The sequence below is a fragment of the Cydia pomonella genome, chromosome 26 (genome assembly GCF_033807575.1).
Source record: "Cydia pomonella isolate Wapato2018A chromosome 26, ilCydPomo1, whole genome shotgun sequence".
Taxonomy (NCBI): Eukaryota; Metazoa; Arthropoda; class Insecta; order Lepidoptera; family Tortricidae; genus Cydia; species Cydia pomonella.
In genome coordinates this window covers 7,720,792-7,741,141 of record NC_084728.1, presented here as the reverse complement: position 1 = coordinate 7,741,141, position 20,350 = coordinate 7,720,792, and the positions used below count along the sequence as shown (strand labels likewise).

The 20,350-nt window shown below is 34.2% G+C and overlaps 1 protein-coding gene across 6 annotated transcripts in view; it reads left to right on the top strand.

Moving 5' to 3' along the window:
* The window catches only part of LOC133531992 (phosphatidylinositol 4-phosphate 5-kinase type-1 alpha), a 126,068-nt gene extending 108,027 nt beyond the window's left edge, over positions 1 to 18,041 (top strand). For 4 of the 6 annotated variants that reach the window (XM_061870460.1, XM_061870457.1, XM_061870461.1 and 1 more), the window contains 4 exons: positions 29 to 242; positions 911 to 1,017; positions 2,154 to 2,275; positions 8,920 to 9,967. In XM_061870460.1, the coding sequence (XP_061726444.1) occupies positions 29 to 242; positions 911 to 1,017; positions 2,154 to 2,275; positions 8,920 to 9,012 (536 nt within the window). In that variant the 3' untranslated portion in view covers positions 9,013 to 9,967. Of the gene's footprint in view, positions 1 to 28; positions 243 to 910; positions 1,018 to 2,153; positions 2,276 to 5,085; positions 8,364 to 8,919; positions 9,968 to 17,922 lie in introns of those variants that run through there. The other 2 variants (XM_061870459.1, XM_061870458.1) reach the window with 2 other exon arrangements.
* The last annotated feature ends 2,309 nt before the right edge of the window (positions 18,042 to 20,350 follow it).

Genomic DNA, 20,350 nt, shown 5'->3' with positions numbered 1-20,350 from the left:
CATCAGTAGTAACGCTAGCTTCCCTCAGCCATGCCGTCGTGTTGCTCGACGCCGCCGCCACCGTTCGAGGAGCACCCGCCGCCGCGGACGAGCCGGACGAACTCGTCGTCCACCACGTCGTCCAGCGCGTCCGGGAGACGACGAGGAGCGTCCAGTGCGGCTAGCGTCATGACGACTTCGTCGGCGTCGTCGCTCGCGCTTACGCCGGCCGCGTTGACTAGCGCTAGGAGCAATGAAGCCAGGTATTTATAATACACGATACAATACAAAATGCTGAAGGTAAATTACTATATATATTTTTAGACAAAGATAAGTCTTCAACATTACGAAATGTGGCAGTTTCTAAACACTTTCGTAAACATGACTCGTGTAGTCTAATACTAGGGTAAGTATAATAAATACGATATACATATAATACTAAATTAGTTAATTAAACAATTTCCGATTTTTGGCAGATTTTAATGGGTTAAATTTCAGCTTATACGGATTTTCTTAGTACTTGTTTTTCTCCTACTGCTTCATCTAGATGCAACTGCCTGTAAGCGAGGATAGAATAGTAGTTTGTTAACCAGGGTATGAAATAGTGCATTTCACCAGTTTCACCCTTGTTAAACACTATACTTTTCATTTCGAATACGAGTAAAGTAAAATACATGAGTATTTAAAAAAATCATATAAACTTTTATAGTATTTCTTAGGGATACTTTTAATTGACAATTTAGGTAACAAGTCCATTTAAAACCAAATTTTAATTTATTATAGTAAAAAACTTGCTTGGATGGTAAATTCACCTAGAGCAGAAACGTATCACTTTCTGACCCACTTTCAGAGCATTAGAAATGAATACCATTCAAACTGCTCTTGTCTCACTCATATAATTCCAAGCTTCTCAACGACAAATCGTTTTCAGTGTTTGCTGGACGCCGCCGGCTTCAGTAGAGGGCTCAACGCCAACGTGGACTGAAGGAACACCCAGTTTCACCGAGTCCAGTAGCAGTGAGCAGGGCATGGGCACAGGTATGAATATAATCTGAGTTTCATTTGGACATTTGGTTTGGCCGGCCGTATTCTACAGATGTCGCTAGCATAGGGTTTCCTGTCAATACCTACCTAAAATTGTATAAATTTCCCTCCCGGAAAATATGGCCTAGTAACACACGTGTGATACTAACTCAATAGGGAATATTACGCGAACCTCGGCGTAGGGGGCGCCACTACCACAATTCTTCAAAATCTGAGGCTCTACCGCAAAACAAGAAAATCGAAATGTCGTTATCTAACCTCTCTATCATTCTTGCATATTCGAGCGATGAGGACGCAGATAACTAAATTTCGATTATCGTGTTTCCCGGTAGGCCTCTTGTAAACAAACCGTCTTGATGCATCAATGTCATATTTTATTATCTGTGAAAACTTGTCAAAAAACAGTTTAAGGCACAGTATGTATAAGTTACTCTATGGTTTACTAAGGTGCTAGTGCTGCACTCTGGCGTCAGAAAATTGCAGTAATACTCCCTAATTTGGCTCGTAGCTACTCAGTATCACACGTGTGTTAGTAGAGCAATATGGTTCAAATTGCTATGCACTTTTTATGGTGATCGCTCGGCGGGTTAAGTCAAATCTCACTTCACTTCACTCTTTTGTCTATGGCTACCGAGCAGTTAAACACAATTCTGCCAAAATCGAGTATGTCAAATCTCATAGAACCAGAGACAGGGAAAACCTATGCTAGCGCCATCTATGCAAACCTTTGACAGTCGCCAACCCCATTGACCTGAGAATTGGTGCAGGCGCTAGTTTTTTTTTCAAAAACGACTGCCAATCGACCTGTAGTGGGATTAGTTTGGGTTCCTCACGGTGTTTTCGTTTTAAGACCAATTATTAGTGAAAATTATATCAAATGATAATTCGTTACAATCTTGTTTGCTCAAACAAACACAAACAAAACAATTCGAACCGATCTCCGCTATTATATCTCTATCACTCTTCCATATTAGTGTGATAGAGACAGATAGCGCCTTTCGTTTCATTTCTCTGCGAACTATTGTCATTTTGACTAGGCCCCTGTTTTATTTTGTTTGGAACAACAATAATTTGGCCCTTCCAAACGACTCCGACCAAGCCGAAGTATAATCGCCAATCCCAATTTACAGGCTACTCGATAACCCCCCTCCGCGGCGCGACCCCCTCGGACGGGCGGCGCTCCCCCCGCGCGCCGCCGCCGCCCGCGCGCGCGCTCCCCCCTACCACCATCAACTGCCTCACCAGCGAAGTGGTAAGTTATACACTATCCCCCTTATTCATAAACGTCTACTAAAGTTACGATGCCGCTAATAATCGTTTGTCCCTTTCCGACGTATTGGTATGATGGAAAGGGACGAACGATTAATAGCGGCATCGTAACTTTGGTAGACGTTTATCAATAAGGGGTATGTTAAAAATGAATCAGTGCTTTATAATGTAATTATGAAGAATGGAATCCGTCCACCTTGTACTGTAGTTGGATAGATAGATAACACTGTACATAAGTTTGGATGCAGGAGGAACAGACAACTGTTTCCGCACCTTATTCTATCGCGTGTAGAATAAGATGTGAGTGTTATACATAAAGAGATACCTCTTTTTTGTAAAGCTTAAGTAAAATAAAATATAAGTAGTTATTCAGGTTAGTCTAAAAACAAAACTGTCAAGAAATGTGGTCGATTGTTATATTCAGATTTTAGGATATACAGTTAACTGTATATATAATATATACTATATGAAATTGAACTAATTTTGTCAGTAGAAGTGGTTGAAAGAATTTAAAAACTGTAGGCGCGATGGGTCGATTTCTCATATAATGTTAGAATTTTGCGCTTTTTTCTACCGACTAATTAGTTGGCGAGACAATATCTCTGCAGTTAACTGCACATTGCACCAATTTAATATAAGGACTGATCAGTAGCCGTACCATGAGTTGACACTATGTGGACGACTGCGTCCTCGATCGTAGTCCATCTCCCTCGCACTCATGGTGTGTTAGAGAATGAATGCGATCGAGTTTAAGCAGACGTTACCGTAAATATTAAATGCCAACTAAGGTCTGTTTTTTTATTCCGTAGACTAAAATGACGTTTCATATGTAAGACATGACATTTCTTAGTACCACATGAAATGTCATTTTAGTCTACGGAATAAAAAAACAGAATTGTAGTCGTGCAGGTTTCCTGACAAATTTTTGACAGGCGTGGTTAGTACTGCACGCTGTGAGGTATCAGACGCTGCACAATTAAATTATATTTCAATATAACGTGGACGGATTCTATCTTAGTGACCACAGCTGACAATCTGAGCACCAAAAAGTTGTCATATTAGTTGATTGACACTGATCGACATTGTAGACGATCTTCGAATCCCTTCCATGGACAAGGGAAATACGAGTACAGTCACGTCTGAAGATATCGGTACAAAAAATGTGCCAAAAATATGTATACACTACCTTAATATATGGGCAATAAAGTCGTGTATACATATTTTTTGGCACTTTTTTCGTATCGATATTTTCAGACGTTACCGTACTATAATAGATGCGTAAAGTAGATGAAAATATTGTGGCTTCAAATTTAAGAGGTGAAGTTAGAGAGTTGTACGTATGGAGGGTAGAGGTAGTTGTACGGTTCTATCATATATTCATTCTATGTATTTTGTGGTACCTGGCTTGTCAAAGTGTAGAGCTGGACAACCTAGTGACCGCTTTAACCCTTTATAGGGAAATTATCTCAAAAAACAACATCGTGTAACATCATCTTTTTGTACAGTATTTTTTGGACCATAGAATGGCGATGAGGCTTGAATTGAGGATTTTTTTCTTGTCCATTAAATGAGACCGTATAGCGCCGTCTACATCAGCGGCACAATTTGCTGCTAAAATACTTTTCACTACTATTATAGATCTATATCGAATATTTATTTGCCTCCAATGATCGGTACAATAAAGAATATCTATGAATGTGCTTTAAGTAAATCGAAACAACAGATTTGGTGTCCGGATTGTTACTGTAATGACATATGTGACGATTTTAACTAAAAGGTACCACATTGTCGGCTGTCGATAAGGCTGATTTCGTATTGAAGCTTCATGGAAATAGCGCCTTATTGACAACAATGACAGCCGACAATAAGTACCCTTTGAAGTTGAAAAATAATCATCCTTTCTGAACTATGAATCTTATTTGACAGAATAACTTGAAGTAAAAATCCAAAACTGCCGTTTTCTTATATATTTATTGGTCAAGTTAAATTAAAAATAATTCTGAAATACAGATTGATAGGTACAGAGATTCAGAAAGGATAATTATCATAATTAATAATAAAGGTTGATAAGCTTCTTTCTTACTCAAACATGCACGGCTCATCACACGCTGATGGCAAATGGAAATAATATAAAACGAACAGTTTAAACATTTAAAAAAATAGAATTCAAGCATCTAGATTTGAACCAGGCTTAGTATCTCGCTCCCATGCATTATCGCAGTCAGATCGATACAACAAAAAAACACTAAACCTTCTGCGTGAGAGTGATAAGTAAAAAAAATGTCGGTGCAAACTTAGTGTGGTCGGAGTCTACACGGATTCTGGAATTTCTGCATCCCGTTTTGGCTTTAGAACATAAAAGAGCCTCTAATTTCCGAAAAATATATAAAATATATAATACATATTATGTATTAAGATTAAACTTTGTTTAGGTAATAATACGGAATTAGACAAATACACTAAATAGTTTCCTTCTCATTCATGATATAATGATTGTTTTTAAACTGTTCGTTTTTACCGACATCTATCGACGCACGCCTTACACTATCATATTTCTCTTAATACTATATCTACTGCATTTATTTACTAACATGCTATATTCCACTTACAAGTGCCTAACCTAAAAATTAAATTAGTTGTGATATTACGGCTAAAATTATATAGGTATATGGGCACCTTTATGCGGAATACTTTTTCTATATTCCAGTATATCGTATGACTTGTACTAACGCTATAATCATTATTTGGACGCTGCTTTCATGGTGGGTTTATGTTTATTATTTATGTAAATAGTTGCACTTAAAAGAACGCGTAGAGAATGATTATAAATGATAAATTTCACGTAGTAACGTACGCTTCATTTCGATTTTAAGCGCTAGCTTTTTAGGTTATGTATCATGCCATTGCGATTTTGAAATATGGGTGCTTCCATTTTAAGGAATGCGGTAATGTATACCTAGCTTTTTTGTAAAGTGATGCGATTGAAAAAAAAAACAAGATTGTCTATGCCAATCAGTTTATCGGCAATAATCTGTTGGCACAACACTTTGGTAGGGTTTTTTTATTGAATGTTGCCATGTACTTGATAAATAAGTTGTCTCGTTGGACGCTAGAATGCTCTATTAGATGCCAAAATTATGGACCCATTTTTGAACAAATTTAAGTGTATCAGTTTTCCTAACGTAAATTAGTTTCAGAATAGATTTAGTATACCAAATTATCCATTATTCGTAAAGGCCTGTTTCATATGCACATATGATTGAAATTAAATTCTTACCTGAATTTTAAGAGTTCCGAATATGGTATTGTATCGCTTTGCTTTTATAAGCGTTGCCAGCTTATAAATTGATTTTTGAGTACTAAAACTAAATATGATGTAAATATGACGATGAAGGCTTAAGGCAATGTTATTATTATAAGTTGCTCATTTATTTCTTAGGGAAACTTCCGAAAAGCTATGGAACAGGCCTGAATTAGAAATAAATGTTGACTGAATTCGTGTTATCATTATTGTTGACTGATAAACTTGACATCTAGAGCAGTTTAGTTAGTTCGAGTTTATTAAACTTAATATCAAGTTATCGTCTCAGAACCTAAAATAATAGAAAAATACTTGTCTTTATCTAACAGTTATTAAAAAAAAACAATTATAAATATGTATAACAAACTAATTTGACAAAAAACGGAATTATACTTTGTTTACAGCTAAATATTTCAAATAGAACACGTATATAATATTGAATCATATCAACTTATTTGCAAAGTACAAAACTAATTAGGTAGCGAATTTTTACATTTATTTTAAAGTTTTTTCCGTGTTGCCCGCGTAAGTTGACCAATTCTACCATTGTTGGCTACTGAAAAATGACCTGTGCTAATTTTAATACTTTTTAAATTAGTTTTAAATTAATCAAGCTGTTTTTTATATTTAAATCAATAAATAATATAACAATAATTTGTTGATATTTAAAATATAATTTTTGAGTAGCCAGACGTGATGTCTTGTTTTTTAAATAAATAATGATTAATAATAAAATCGATGGTTGTTCAAATGAAGCAATCAATTAGCTTAAACATATATTCAGCTTTCTTGTGCGTGTATTATACAGTATCCACTGATCTGTAAGTGTTTTCTAATTAGGGATGCGAAAGTGTTTATGACGGGAAAGACTACCTAAAATAGTTGTGTAAAATATGTTTTCATAAAATTAAAATTTTTTGCCGGCGAGATTAACTTTGCCCATTGAAAAATCATATGTTGATAGGAAAAAACCGTTGCATAATAAACGGCCATGAAGGCGACAGCAAATGTGTAATAGGTATTTACAAGACGGGACATTTTCCAGGGCAAAGTTAGACGATTTTCATTATGAATATTTAAAAACATTAAACGCAGAAAGGAACAACCTATATCCAATTTGTCATTGATGGTTGCTGCATAAGTAGTTATATCAGTATTAGTTGCAGTTATATCAGCCGCATATGTTGTATCAGTGTATTTCCTATCTCATGTAGATAAGGCTTCCGATATAATAAAAAAAAAATAGTTTTTTCCGATTATCGTCCTCTCCTCCCTTTCTATATAAAGTTTACTTCAATAGATACGATTTAATTAATCCATTTCAGTCTTGTTTTCGGTTACAGCCTATAGTACAAGTTGTGTCGAAATTTAATGTGGCATCCATTTTGGGCATTTTGGTCACTAACTGCTTCAAAGCAGGACCAGGTTTGACGTGTAAAACGGTAAAAATCTCGTTACATATGCAGCGATCTTAAGTCTTTTATAAAACGGGCTTGATACCTTGACCTGTATAATAATTTCAATTTCTGTATTAACAGAAATGACGAGGGTAAGAACGGAGGTAGGGTTAAGGTTTGTTCCAAATTGTAAAAACCCCTGATTGGTACAAATATTATGTAGTGTAGTTATATTATTTCCGAAAACCCTTACAGATCAATTATTTCAAATCATTCGTGTGTATAGTGACCTAAACATTGTTATTTAAATACATTTTAATAGCACGATTATGTTCGTGACAGACGGGACAAATCCTATGTGCTCGTTTCAGAGGACGCTTTTGTGTTTACGTTTACACTCGCGATTATATAAGAAAACTATTGTAAAGTCATATCAGTTAAATGCTCACGGTACTGCTTCCAGTCATATAAGAGCCGAGAAGACCTATTTGTTACAGTGAGATAGAGTGAGAATTGTAGCTCTAACTTTTTTTTAAGACGCAGTGACGACCTCTGGAAAATGGGCAGTTTTTAATATCCTTTGACTTAAATAATGTGTATACTGGATATATAAAAGTGTTTATTTTTTTAACGTTTTTATTTAGGAAAAAAATGTTAATTCCTTTAGTTCTGCCAGATACTAAATAATAAATACTTTGTATAGTTTACACAAAGTTTCGTCTCTCATTACATTTTTGTATATCTACTACGACGGTGTCAAATAAGCGTAAAGCCCTTCTGAATTTTGGTTTACACTAGGACAAATACGTTGCCCACTATTTAGAAGTGTTTCAACAGTGCATGACAAAAAACGAGGTTTTGTATGGATTTTAAGTCTATAATTTGTCTTTGGCTACATCCATTAAATCATGAACCGCCTAAATTATATTTTATCTATGGTCACTATCACAACCAAGTAATCTGGTGTGTAAAAACTGTTTTGTTAATCGTCGTTGTTACTATTATATCAATATTGTATATTTGTTGTTGTTAACTATTTAAGACGATCGGTAGAATAAATATTTGAAATAAATCGAGTTTCTTTAATGTAGTACAGAAACACCAAAGCTAATTTTAAGCGGGTGGGTATAAATTTAAGTTGCATGATTATCATAGTAAAAACCATAAATATATTAAACTAATATTTCTAAATATTAGTAGCATGCATAATTAAAATAATCGAGACAGTGAAACGTGACATTAACTCCCGGAGTCTCGCGGCCGTTATATCGCATACGCAATTTCACACTAAATCCATGAAAAGTCTAAAACTTGGGACTTAGAAGTTTTCAACATTGTCCATGGAAGGGATTTGAGGAAAATAGCTGAAAATATTAAAGAATATCTTCAGTAGTTAACAATCATAAAGCTAAGCAATAGAGTGGAATCATTACAATTATAAGAGATATTGACGCCACGTTTTGCTAACTCATTTAAAAAAAAAAAGTATAGTCGTAAAAAATCGACGCTTTTTCTCGCGCCATTTTTACGTAGTGTTGCCAAGGCTGCCCTAAAACTACTAAAATGGTAGAAAATGCTTCAAGCTTAAACACTTTGGCTTGACGCCTTTGGTCCATGTCAGTGCTTGTTAATTTAATGGTGAGTAATATTACTTTTGTATAGTATTTTAATTACTTTAACATCATAGCTATATGACGACTAAATATCTAAGGGTTATGAAATATTAAGAATAAAAAACTATTAAAAATGCATGAAGTTACGCATGAAAGCTCTAGAAATAATAAAGTTCTGTAGGCTAGTTGGTTGATAGTAAAAAATATGATTTTGTATTCACTTTTTTTTCTTTCAATGATTGTCAAATGATTTGACTACCGATCAACTAGTCTCTTTAAAGATGACTTTTTGTAACTAAACAACTTTGTATAACAGGTAGAAATCACGCATCTAACGTCGGAGACATCAAACATCAAGATATCCACCTATGAAGTCCACCAAATGGAAAGTGAACAGAAGCTTTGTTGAAAAAAAAAAGTTAACTTCATTTACCTTTAACATCAATACTATAATGGTTTATATAATAAGTCTGACAATAAAGAGTAGAAATTAAAAAAAAAATATACAAGAAACTATACTAGGAAATAACAGTTTCTTTTTTCAAATGAATAATGTTGCATTCATATGGTGACAAACAGGTACCTAGGTACAGTACGCACTGTATTAAGTTCGTGTCATCCACGATGACGCGCAGATTGGCCAATCTAACCTTTAATAACATGAAAATACGAGTTAAGGCACGCGTCGTCGTGAATGGCAGAATCTATAGCGAAGTGACATAGATATATGCATGAGTGTTGTTTGCAACTATCGTTTGAATCAAAAAGAATTGATTGTAATAAAGTGGTAAATATTAACCCCCTTATTCATAAACGTCTACTAAAGTTGACAAGCCGCTAATAATCTTTTGTCCCTTTCCATCATACTAATATGTCGGAAAGGGACAAACGATTATTAGCGGCTTGTCAACTTTAGTAGGCGTTTATGAATAAGGGGGTAAGAAAAAAAACGTGCTTCTTAGTTTGACATCCAAAACAGATGGCGCTGTACTGCGCCGTATGTTTTGCGGTCACTCAATTGTCAAACGTCAACTTTTGACACCCAGAGCTACCGCAAAATATACGAAGCAGTACAGCGCCATCTTGTTCACCTGTCAAATTCAAAGCACGAAATTGTCTTAGATTTTACATATCTTGCTCAATCAATGTGTATTTGGTTAGAATGTACATACGTCATGTTGTCAATTAATTTGTACTCTTTCTTGTCAAACCGCAGTCTACGATGAGAATTGGTATACGAGGTAATCAGCAATAATGCGTAGTTTTTTTTTACACGAAATAAAAAACAATGTTTAGTAAATACAATAGTAGACTTATTTCTTTGCAATAATGGTAAGGTCATGTGGGACAAATATAGTTTATTTTGCTCGGGGCAAATGAAAAAAAAAAAAACAAATTTAGAGGAAATCCGGATTTTTCCATGTATTTTGGTTATGCACCAATTCTCTAATAGAATATTTTATATAGGTAGTGTAGATATGCCGGTTCTGGCGCACTTTAGGTATTTGCACCCCCCAACTCGGGAGCGGGCATATCTACACTACTATGATTGAACTTTAATGCTCGTACCTACTTGCTTTTTCGCAGCCCATATATTATTATTACCCATTGAAATCTCATTTTCGTCATGAAATGTAAGTTAAAGAAACGCTCAGTAAGATCTGCTTGTATTAAAATAATATCAGTATTTATTCATTGTATTGTAATGTATGTTCAATGTCAATATATAAATAAATTGTTGCGAATACTAAAGTAATAATACGAATTGGCTTGTATCCGGTTTTGTAGAATGATTGTGTGTCCTGAGATACATTATAAAGCTATAGATAGCTAAAATGACAATAAACATCACATAATTAAAATATGCCAAAATATTGATATAAGAAAAACGTATTGCACTATACCTACATTACATAACGCTGCAAAACGTCAATTCGTCATTATACGATTATAATTAAGATGGTTAGTCACTATATGACTGAAACATAAATGATTGCGTCTCAGTCTAAGGCCAAAATTCGATTATCATAGAAATATGATCCTAGACATGGGCGTCGCGAATAAAATGTCAAACTAAAAGTATACCCGTCCCTAGTCCCTTGGCCATATAAATTGCTCCCCCCCCCCCATAAATATGAAGAACCTATGTGTTCTATGTAGTCATGTTAGTTGCGTCGGTGTAATAACAACAATTTTAACAAGTGTGTATATAGGATCCTTTTATAAGTTATAGGTGTATATGATCATTTATATGATAGTCTAATTGTGGTCTTATTTTATCTGCGTGCATTTTTAGTAAAAGATAGCAGATCGATTCATTCACTTCGCGGATTGTTATCGCGTTGCTTGTCTGCGTCGCTTTCGCAAGGCTCGAAAACCGGTTAAATTTCCAAATCGTTATCATCTACTTGGCGCAAAAAAAATAATAATTTCGGTTTTGCCCGAAAAACCGTTATTTTAAGCCGGTTTTTATGAGAACGGTTCTTGTAAAATGGTTTAGAGCAATAAAAACAGTTTTTTTTTTCCTATATTGGTGACTATGTTTACGTGGCATACTACCAGGCCGGCCGGCCGTTTCATCGCTCGCCGAATAAACCGTTTTTTTAGGTTACAATAAAGTTCTTAAAACATTCGCGTTCTGATAAAAGTTCGGAAATAAACCGGTTATTACCGGTATTTTATAAACCGGTTCCGAGCCTCGATCATTAGTAATTCCAGAGCAATAACGAACCACAAAGTGATGTGTTCTGATTATTCAATGGTACGCAACGCATTGTGAAAATACATCCACAGAAATAAATAATTATGATTATTACATAGACATTCATTATAATTTATTTTTATATTAATGCGCCAACTTCTCTTTATTAAGAAGTATTTATTTATAAGCATGAAACATTCATTTATTTTTTAATTAATTTATTCCTGATTACTGATTGTAGCATTTAATGAAGGATATTATATTTATTTCGATTACAATCCTTTCCAAAACAAGGAATTTAGTTTCGTTTTTTATTCTAATGTAACTTTCAAAATTGTTTTGCCAGACTAGTAAAATTATGTGTTTTTTATGTTCTGTAAGTTCGTTTTTTATTGTGATATGGCTCGCATTATTGCTTTCCAATAAGATTTATATTGCGCCCATGATGTTGGCGTGTGAGTGATATTTTTGGTGTGGGTTTAAAGGGTTAAAACCAGCATTTGTCGGATTATATATATTTAAATGGAATGTAGTTTAAAAAAAATGCATGCAAGTATTTATGTCAAAAGAATGATTTTAATGTTTATCAAATATTGTTTTTCTGGAACGTTCAGAAATAATAATGAAATTAGGCGAAATATAATGCCATAAATAGTTAAGTTACTCGCATGTCAAAACTTAAAATGGCTGCTATGTCACCGGCAGCCATCGTGTTAAGTATTTATGTTTTGTATTAATTTGCGTAGCGCCTAAGTAGATCAATTTAATAAGGGTCTGTTTCACAAAGTCTGAGTAAAGTATCGTATAGCTAATTAACAAGTAAATTAACTGCCAGATAAAACTTCCTGGAAACCTTAGCACTTCATCTACCTTATTTCAAGATTGTGAAACGCCAAGATGACTTTACTTGGACACTGTGATTTGTGAAACAGGCCCTTAAATCAACTTAATTGTAGACTAAATAAATCTATAAAATGTTATTGTGCTGTACTACCGACTATCATTATTCCATCTCGAGGGTACGATATTTGTTTCCAAGATTCCCGAGCAAAGGCGAGGGATTTGCGGTTACATATAGGATCTTCTTAACAAGAAAACATTGAAATAAAGTGTGTTATGAGTGTTTTATAGATTTATAGTCAAGCAATATTGATAAGATCTGATTTATTTTATTTTTATTTAGTTACGTACCAGGCCTTACCAGGAGCTTGACACTGACCTGGTACTGACATATTCGCTAGCTTGTGCGTAATTTACTTTACAGTACTTACTTTACCGCCCTAGTGCGGTAATTACAGTACATATGATGCTACTTTACCGCCGGTAACTAACACTATACGTGCGTATGTCAAAAATTTAAAGGGCCATATGTACTGTACAACTTGCAATCCGCAACTCGTGTCGATTTCAAACACTCCCTTCGGTCGTGTTTTAATTTATCGCCACTTGTTGCGAATCTCCTACTTTCACACTTGCATCTCGCTCGTACTAGTGCGAGAGAGACGTATAGAAAGTAAGTTACGCAGACGTCAGTGTCAAATTTGTGGTGGCCTTCTAATCATAAATTATTTACACTAACATAAATCAATGGAATGATTTAATGAATGTATTTGCGTAGAAATTAAGTTTAAAGCTCATGTATCAAGCAACGAAGATATTTATGTACCTCAATAGCTAAATCTGCTTTCGTTATGTATAAGGGAAATAAAATATATCATATTTTTAAATGCAGCAAAATACATTTACAGTACATATGGTGCTACTTTACCGCCATAGTGCGATAATTAGCACATTACGACGTAACTATGTCGAAAATTTAAAGGGCCATATGTACTGTAAAATGTTCTACGATACATGTGCGAATAGGCAATTCGCAATTCGTGTCGATTTAAAACATTCCTTTCGGTCGTTTTTTAATTTATACTCGTTGCGATTTCCTATTTTTCGCACTCGTATCTTAATGTACTAATGAGTAAAATAATTCAGGCCTAAATGTAACGCTAATGTAGCTTGTATTCTTGTATTTTTAATGCTACTGCAATATATAAATGCATTTTTAAGTCTTATTACTCTTTGGCAATAGACTACAGAAACACCACTGAAAACTACGTATAATCTTGTTTTAAAAGGTTTTATAAAACAAATATTAACATTAATTACTTTTCTTTGTTAATTCCTAAACAAAGTAAATAAGGTGCACAAAGTGGAGAAATACAAGATTTGCCTGTGGTTAAAATATGTATTTCATTACTTTTCATTTCGCCCACCCATTTATGTTGGTATTTGGGAGGCGTGTGCGGAGCTGAAGCCAACACGTAGACTATGGAGGGTAGAGGTAAGGAGAACAATCTCTTACGGGAGAACTGTTGCTAAAGTGTCCAGCTGGCAGCTGTAAATAATAGATCGAAATATCTCCCATGGCGCTAGGGTAGCACAAGGACATGAAATGAACTTAGATGTTACTGACGCTGTCAGTGATTTGATATTTTTTATCGAAGTCAAAAATTTGTTCGCTATGTATCGTGGCGCGACCTATTTAAAGTTTTTTGGTAGACACCTTTCTCCTTACCTCTACTCTCCATAACGTAGACCTTTTGATATTTTAATGAAATGTAAGGGCAACCCTATTCTAGCGTCTTTTGAGCGTCGGCGTCTAGTCAGCGCTATGGAAGATGGCGTCGCTGCGAAGTTGCGCTGACGAAGTTGCGTCAAGCAGCAGCCATAGAGTTGACTAGACGCCCGCCGGTCCTAAGGCGTACACTATACGCATGCTGCCCTTGCCCGTGTCATGGGACCCGCGCAGAGGCAGCACCCGCCAGCCACCCATTTATTATTATTACATATTTATTATTAATTCAAATAGGCAAAGAATAATTTTACGTAGCCATCTAGGGCTACGTAACGCCATCTATTGAAGTTGTAATTCTAATCTTGAAACTTAAAAAAGTTGTTGCGTATTTATACGATGTGTACAGAGTTTTGTAAGTTATTGTTGATATTTACTAGTGCTATACTTATACTATATCCATGTATTTGTATCTGGTGTGAAAATTTGATATAATTAAATTTAACATACGTTTGATATAATAAGACTTGTTATAAAATAAAATACCTACTATAATATAACTTCTTAGTTCGGATATATATATATATACTTTGGTATATACTGATTTGATATAATTATAATTTGATGATGAGCAGCTAATATGCATAAATTAATTATTAATTATTAAATATTTTTTTCGTTTGATAATAGATATCCCTGTATACAGTGTACACAGGATTCACCGGTGTAGTCGTAAAGTTTCAATGAAATTTATTTACGTTTGAAAGAATATTTGTTTTAATAACATTTTTTTTTTAATATTGTCATATTTTTGTTTCGCACTAACCACCTTTTATGGCAACTGTCGATTTTTGTGAAAGACCTAACGTAACCAATTTTCAATTGTTTTTCCAAACTATTCTAGAATCGTCAAAAATTATGATCTGCTTAAATACTTAGTAATTGAAATTATATGAAATATATTTTGGAGTAGAATAATAATTATGGCAACTGTATGTTATGTTCGACCAAATTGAAATACCTATAGCATGGATCACTATTTTTGAAAAACCGTGTTTTTCAACAATTGTAATTATACCATTTCTACGTTATAAAATTAAAAGTAGATACTTATAAATATTATATACCCATATTCTAGCTCAAATTATATCAAACGTAGTGCACACATTTGTATCATAACGACATGTACTTATCTGTATATCATGGCGGTTAATAAACGTGTATTTGGTGATTGTAGTTGCATTTTTTTATTACCTACTAAAACAGCGCGTATTTTTGATACGACCACATATCAAAGGGCAGTTATGTTTGTAATTAAGTTAACACACTTTCATAGGTTTTATAAAAAATGGATGTTACGCAGAGTTTCACTTAACTATTCGGGTCGTAGTGACTTCAGTATCCGACGTGTGCTACCACAGATCATTATGGGTCAAATTAAGGGTTACCGGAGGATGATGAGAAGGATGAACCGTTATGGATGAAATCGAAAGCCACTTGTGGGCCTGTGGGGGTGTGGGCGGTGAATTCATTAGACTTATTAATAGCGGTATTGTTTATTATTGATACATTACAATCGATTAACCTAATTAATATGTATAGGACCAATGAAACGAATGGCTAAGTGCGTGTCGGACGTCGCATAATGAAGGGTTTCATGCCTATACGATAAGACGAAAGCAATGCTTGTACAAAAAATATCGAACCAATAAAAATGCATATCTTCGTGGCACTTTGAAAATGAACCCCCAGTTCAGTCCTTAACGCATTCACTGCCAGGGGGCGTGGCCTAGGAACAAACTTGTATGACGGTGAACGCATATATGCGTCGGTGGCAGTGAATGCGTTAAGGTCCCCAGCAAGCTCGGTTCTCCATACAAACGTAGTTACACTCTCATTTTTAAACGACTAGCTAGATTGCTCTGAAACTTTGTACTTACAATAGGATAAGGTATATCTATGCCTGTAATTAGTTTATGTAGCTTCAGATATCATAATAAAAAAACAGCGAACTTAAGTTTTTCATACAAAATTAGTTTTTTCTCTATTTCGTTTGTTTTATAAGCTGGAGTTATATAAACTAATTACAGGCATAGATATACCTCATGTCATTGTATGTGCAAAGTTTCATTACAATCCAACGCGTAGTTTTAAAGTGAGAATGAAACTTTTGTATGGGAAGGTGAAAATCGGCCGAGCTTGCTGCGGGCTCTTAATTTGTAAACTTGCAATATTTGACCGATGTCTGATAATTTTTGGAGAAAAATAGCTGCTAGAAAATCACCTATGACGTCAAGTCTTTTCATTTTTATTTTAACGCTTTGTTTTAAATAACAAACAATAGTTAAGTGTATAAATTAAAATTAAAATATATAAAAAGGCATTTTTTACTTTCGTATCAGACATCCAATAAGTATTAGTTCGGATACTTGAGGCAATGTGAAAAAGCTTTTAGGATTTGACTTGAACCAGTTCCTAAAGTCCCTATGTGCTGTCTTATTTTTGCAAGGTCTTAAAACAAAAAGCACGACCAAGATAAGTTGGCAGCGGTTTTGACTGCCCAGACAGTGCAAGGGTTATTTTAAACGTCAAACTTTTATGAAATTATGACGTTTACTTCACTGAAAGAAATGTTTGCATAACTGTAACAAAATTTTGGTTACTGTTTACACAAAAATTGGGACTTGCGAACTATGTGTTATATGTTACAAAACCGATTTGGCTATCAGTGTTCAGGTACTGGGTATACACTACAAAATAAGTTTGTAAATTTATGCAAAGTTTATTTTCTTATAACCGTAGTTTAGTTATTTAGTAAAGTTACAAAACCAGTTCGGCTATCCATTTTTTTCAGTGTTAACACTTGCACAGGCTGGTCTATCAAAATTGTTGCCAACTTAGCTTAGTCTGACTATAAAACGTTTTTAAGAAAAAAAATACAAATAAAGCGGATAATATTTAAGTTTAAATTACGTCATTTAGGTACACTGCTGTTTTTGAAGGGGTTATATGTTTTGTGTCTAACCATGTGTGTTTAAAGTAAGTATATATAAATGCAATTTATTTGTTTTTATAGATGTGATCCATTGCATGTCTGTTTCACATTATAATGTTTTTTAATTTAACACTTTCAACGCCAAAGACGCCTAAATTCGTTGTGAATCGTTGCGAATATATATACAGGATGGCTCAAAAATAACTGCAATCCCGTTGCCAGGGAGGTATTAATTTTTACAATGGGACTAATCACGAAATCGCGAAAAAAAATAACCCTCCAATAGAAAATGGACCGCCCAAATGTAAGAAACAGTCAATTTTTTTTCGACTCTTGGGGGTTAGTCAAAATTGCTCAGTATAATCCTAAAACCTCCCTGGCAACGGGAATGCAGTTATTTTTTAGCCACCATGTATACTTTCAAAACTGCTCTTATTTTGCACTGCCATTGCTTCGGAATTCTTCTTTATGGTATTGAACAGGATGTTTATTTAGACACCTGCAATAATTTACTAGGTGAATATATAGGTCATACTGAGCAACTTTTACTATGGGACCAATCCCGAAATCGCGAAAAAAAGGTCTGTTTCATAGATTTTGGCTGTCTGGTATTTTGGTGTAGGCATTTTCTATGGGAAAGTTTTTTTTTTCGGCGATTTCGGGGTTGGGCCTATAGTAAAAGTTGCTCAGTATGACCTATATATTCACCTAGTAAATTATTGCAGGTGACTAAATAAACACTATATTGTAGCCATTGTAGGCAGGGATCGGAACCGGTTTTTTGGAAAAACTCTGAAATAAACATATATTTCGGTTTATTTTATACTCCAAATATAGGACTCGGTTGTGTTTTTAGATAACGACTTCGTATTATTAGATTGCCCAATTAGAAATGAAATAATTAACAAAGAACGAAAAAATACCGTTTTCGTTCCCATACAAAAAATACCGGTTTCCGATCCCTGATTGTAGGTACTAAATACGTATTATTTTAGTCCTTTAAAGAGTTACTTTCAAAATAATTATTTCATGTTTACACGCATTCTTATGATTTCAGACGCGCCTGTGAAGAAAAACGGTGAAGAAGAATCTATGCCAAAGTAAAGGTTGAATTTTAACGTAATTTCGCATTTATTATGAACAATAGACAATTGTATATTGGGTAGTTAAGCATGGGCGCCGCCAGGATTACTTTCAGGGGGTGCATAATAAATGGAATAGAAAAATCGATGCAGCCATTTATTTTTCTTGTCTTATATAGTTCGCAGTTATGCTATTAAAATCATTGCAGACTTAAGTATATTGATCCAACTTTAATGCTGGTGCAGACGCGTAAAAAACATGTAAATTGCACCCCCTTGAATCCTGCTGCCGGCGCCCATGTGGTTAAGTTATAAGGGCAAGGACAGATCTGAGGTATAGTCCACGTATAGTCAAATATTAATACCTTACTTGTCTGTGTTGGATTTGAGTCAAAGACGTCATAGTAGTAGTTTATATGACTGCAGCTTAGGTAATGAAACATAAAAAAATACGGGTATGTACAGTCAGCATCAAAAGTAGCGGATCAAACGACGCTTCAAAGTATGTAACAGCTTAACAAAAAGTGATGGTTCTATATGTAGAACAGTTTAGACTGTAAAAGATATACTTTAGGATGTGAGTTTTAAAGATTTACCTACATTTAGAAAATTTATCCGGAATATCAGATACTTTTGGGGCGTTGTTTCATCCGCTACTTTTGATGCTGACTGTACAGTCAAGTGTGAAAATATATGTGCACACATGTTGCTCAAAAATATGTCCCATAGCTCTTAATTCGACGAATTACGAGCTATGCAACGTATTTTTGAGTAAGTTGCTCGGATCCAAATTTTTTACACTTGACTAGATAAATAGGTTTAGCTGACGAGTGTCATAAAAGATCGCGACATTTTGTATTTTATCTACACAAGATAATTATTATAAGCTCTGTTTTATGTGTTCAAGAACTGCATGCTACGGCCGTCATTTTGTTTGGAATAAAATATCATCTCGATTGATACTAGAATTGAGCTAGGTAAAATCAAAATGTTTGCAATTTGAATTTCATTATTAATCGGTATTGATGTTATTATAACGTAATAATATTATTTACATGGATACTAAATTAGTTCTAACAAAGCAGTTTATCTTTATGCTGGCCGTTATTTAGGGTTTTTGAACGCATCAACGGGGTTTGTGAAATGTGTAGATACATTTATTTTCAAACTGAAATAAATGTCATATAATAAGAAAAAGTGACTAAGGCCTCCAGTGCTGGAATCGAACCAGCGTCCTCTGCTATCGCGGCAGGTGCCTGAGTCACTCGGCCACCGGGGTCACGGCAGCATTGGTCGAATTTTTCCAAGTACATACATACATTTCTTCCTGATGGCGGCGTCTCCTAGCCATCCCAAAGGTCAGTATGGTTCGACCTTCTAACTGGATCAACACACACACATTACATTTACTTTTATTTACACATTACATTTACACACACACATCACATTTATTTTTATTTAAAAAATATGAATATCCGTCCATTATGGCAATTAATGTTTTAAACTAAAATTACCCATCTCATCACCATCAGCAGCATCACTTATCGTTAGGTACTAATATATTTTGTGTTCAATAATTTATTTACATTATGTTACATCATAAAGTAAGTGATATTTCTAAGCGTTTAATTTTATGTATATAATGCATTTTAAAATAATATAACGGGCAGGAAAGGTTTTTTTATAACGTTGCATACTTATATATAAACTGAGCAAGTTATTTATAATTTTATACATGATTTTAAAATAGCTCAATCTCGAACCAAATATTTTAAGTTATAATCGTATTTAAAATCTTAATTTTTTTTAATAAATGTTATTTTTCATTTATTGTCTGTAATTACATTTAATTATAAGAAGAGGTTATTATTGTTCTAAACTTATGTATGTAAACAATTTAATGTTACTTTGAATTTCATAGTTATACCTATTCTAAATGTTTTTCAGATTTATATGGTTTGAATTTTTGATAGTCCAGATTTGCTCTCTCAGTGATAGCTTAGTCGTGAGTATGATTATGCATAATTAAATATAATCTTAATTTAATTAAATAATGAATTTTAAGGCATACATACCAGGGAATTCAAACATGAAATTAACTCATTTGATAACTTAGTTTTCTTAAATCAGGTAAATTCTAACCTAAGTCCTTTTTAGGGTTCCGTATCAATAAGGTACAAAAGGAACCCTTATGATGCGACTCTGTCTGTCTGTTCGTCTGTCACATCGCTAAATTTGGAATAGTCATGAAAAACGCATAGTATTTTTATATTTTGTATGGTATTAGATTGATGAAAAATAAAATATGTGAGATCATTGATTTTTATTTCATTGTTTTACTTTGCCTAATAAACACACGTAAAGCTAATTGCGAAGCGATGTTAAATAAAATAAAAGCATATG